This window comes from Myotis brandtii, unplaced genomic scaffold (genome assembly GCF_000412655.1).
Source record: "Myotis brandtii unplaced genomic scaffold, ASM41265v1 scaffold139, whole genome shotgun sequence".
Lineage (NCBI taxonomy): Eukaryota > Metazoa > Chordata > Mammalia > Chiroptera > Vespertilionidae > Myotis > Myotis brandtii.
Genome location: NW_005354965.1, coordinates 685,970 through 686,635, shown reverse-complemented (window position 1 = coordinate 686,635; position 666 = coordinate 685,970). Strand labels below are relative to the sequence as shown.

Genomic DNA, 666 nt, shown 5'->3' with positions numbered 1-666 from the left:
GAGGGCATCGTGCGTGGGCTCTGACGTGTGTCACGCTGTGCGCTCTACACGCTCGGTCTGAGACCTGGGCGCGGGGTGTCCCGGGGCTGGGCTGTCAGTGGCAGCGGGTGCCTCGTGCTGTGCAGGTGGAAGTGGCTGCGTGGACCCCGGTGATAAGATTCTTTGACTCGGCCTTGTTAGCCGGGCGCTGGGCTCTGTTCCTCACGTCTGTGTCCTGTGAACCCTCATGGCCGCCCCGCTGCTGTGTTTCCCCCCCCCTCCCCCGCAAAAGGCACCGAAGCTCAGACACAGTGCTCTGACCTGTCCAGGTCGCAGCGTGGAAATGGGGGTAAACCCGGCTGTTCGAGCAGCTCGACCTTGAGCACGGGGCCCTGCAGTCGCGTCCGTGGGTCTGTCCAGGGGCTCGGTGCTCAGCGTGCAGCTGACGGTGGGTCGTGGGCTGTGCCGGCCGGTTGCTGATGGAGGACAAGCCAGTGTTTCCTAACAAAGCTTTCGTTTTGGTTCAGACGACGCGGAAACCATTCTTCTGAAGGCCGTGCTGCTGCAGGTCGTCTGCCTCTACCAGCGGGTGGTCCCGCACGTGGTCACGCAGTACAACTTCGACTTCAGCAAGCTGCTGCGGGGTGCGCCTCCCCCTCCGCCCCCCCCGACCCCCCACTCTGCCTG

At 64.9% G+C, this 666-nt stretch overlaps 1 protein-coding gene across 1 annotated transcript in view; it reads left to right on the top strand.

The window, feature by feature from the left end:
• The window catches only part of URB1 (URB1 ribosome biogenesis 1 homolog (S. cerevisiae)), a 43,360-nt gene that overhangs the window by 13,686 nt on the left and 29,008 nt on the right, over window positions 1-666 (top strand). The window contains exon 13 of the mRNA XM_014535196.1: window positions 507-623. Within this exon, the coding sequence (XP_014390682.1) occupies window positions 507-623 (117 nt within the window). The remainder of the gene's footprint in view (window positions 1-506; window positions 624-666) is intronic.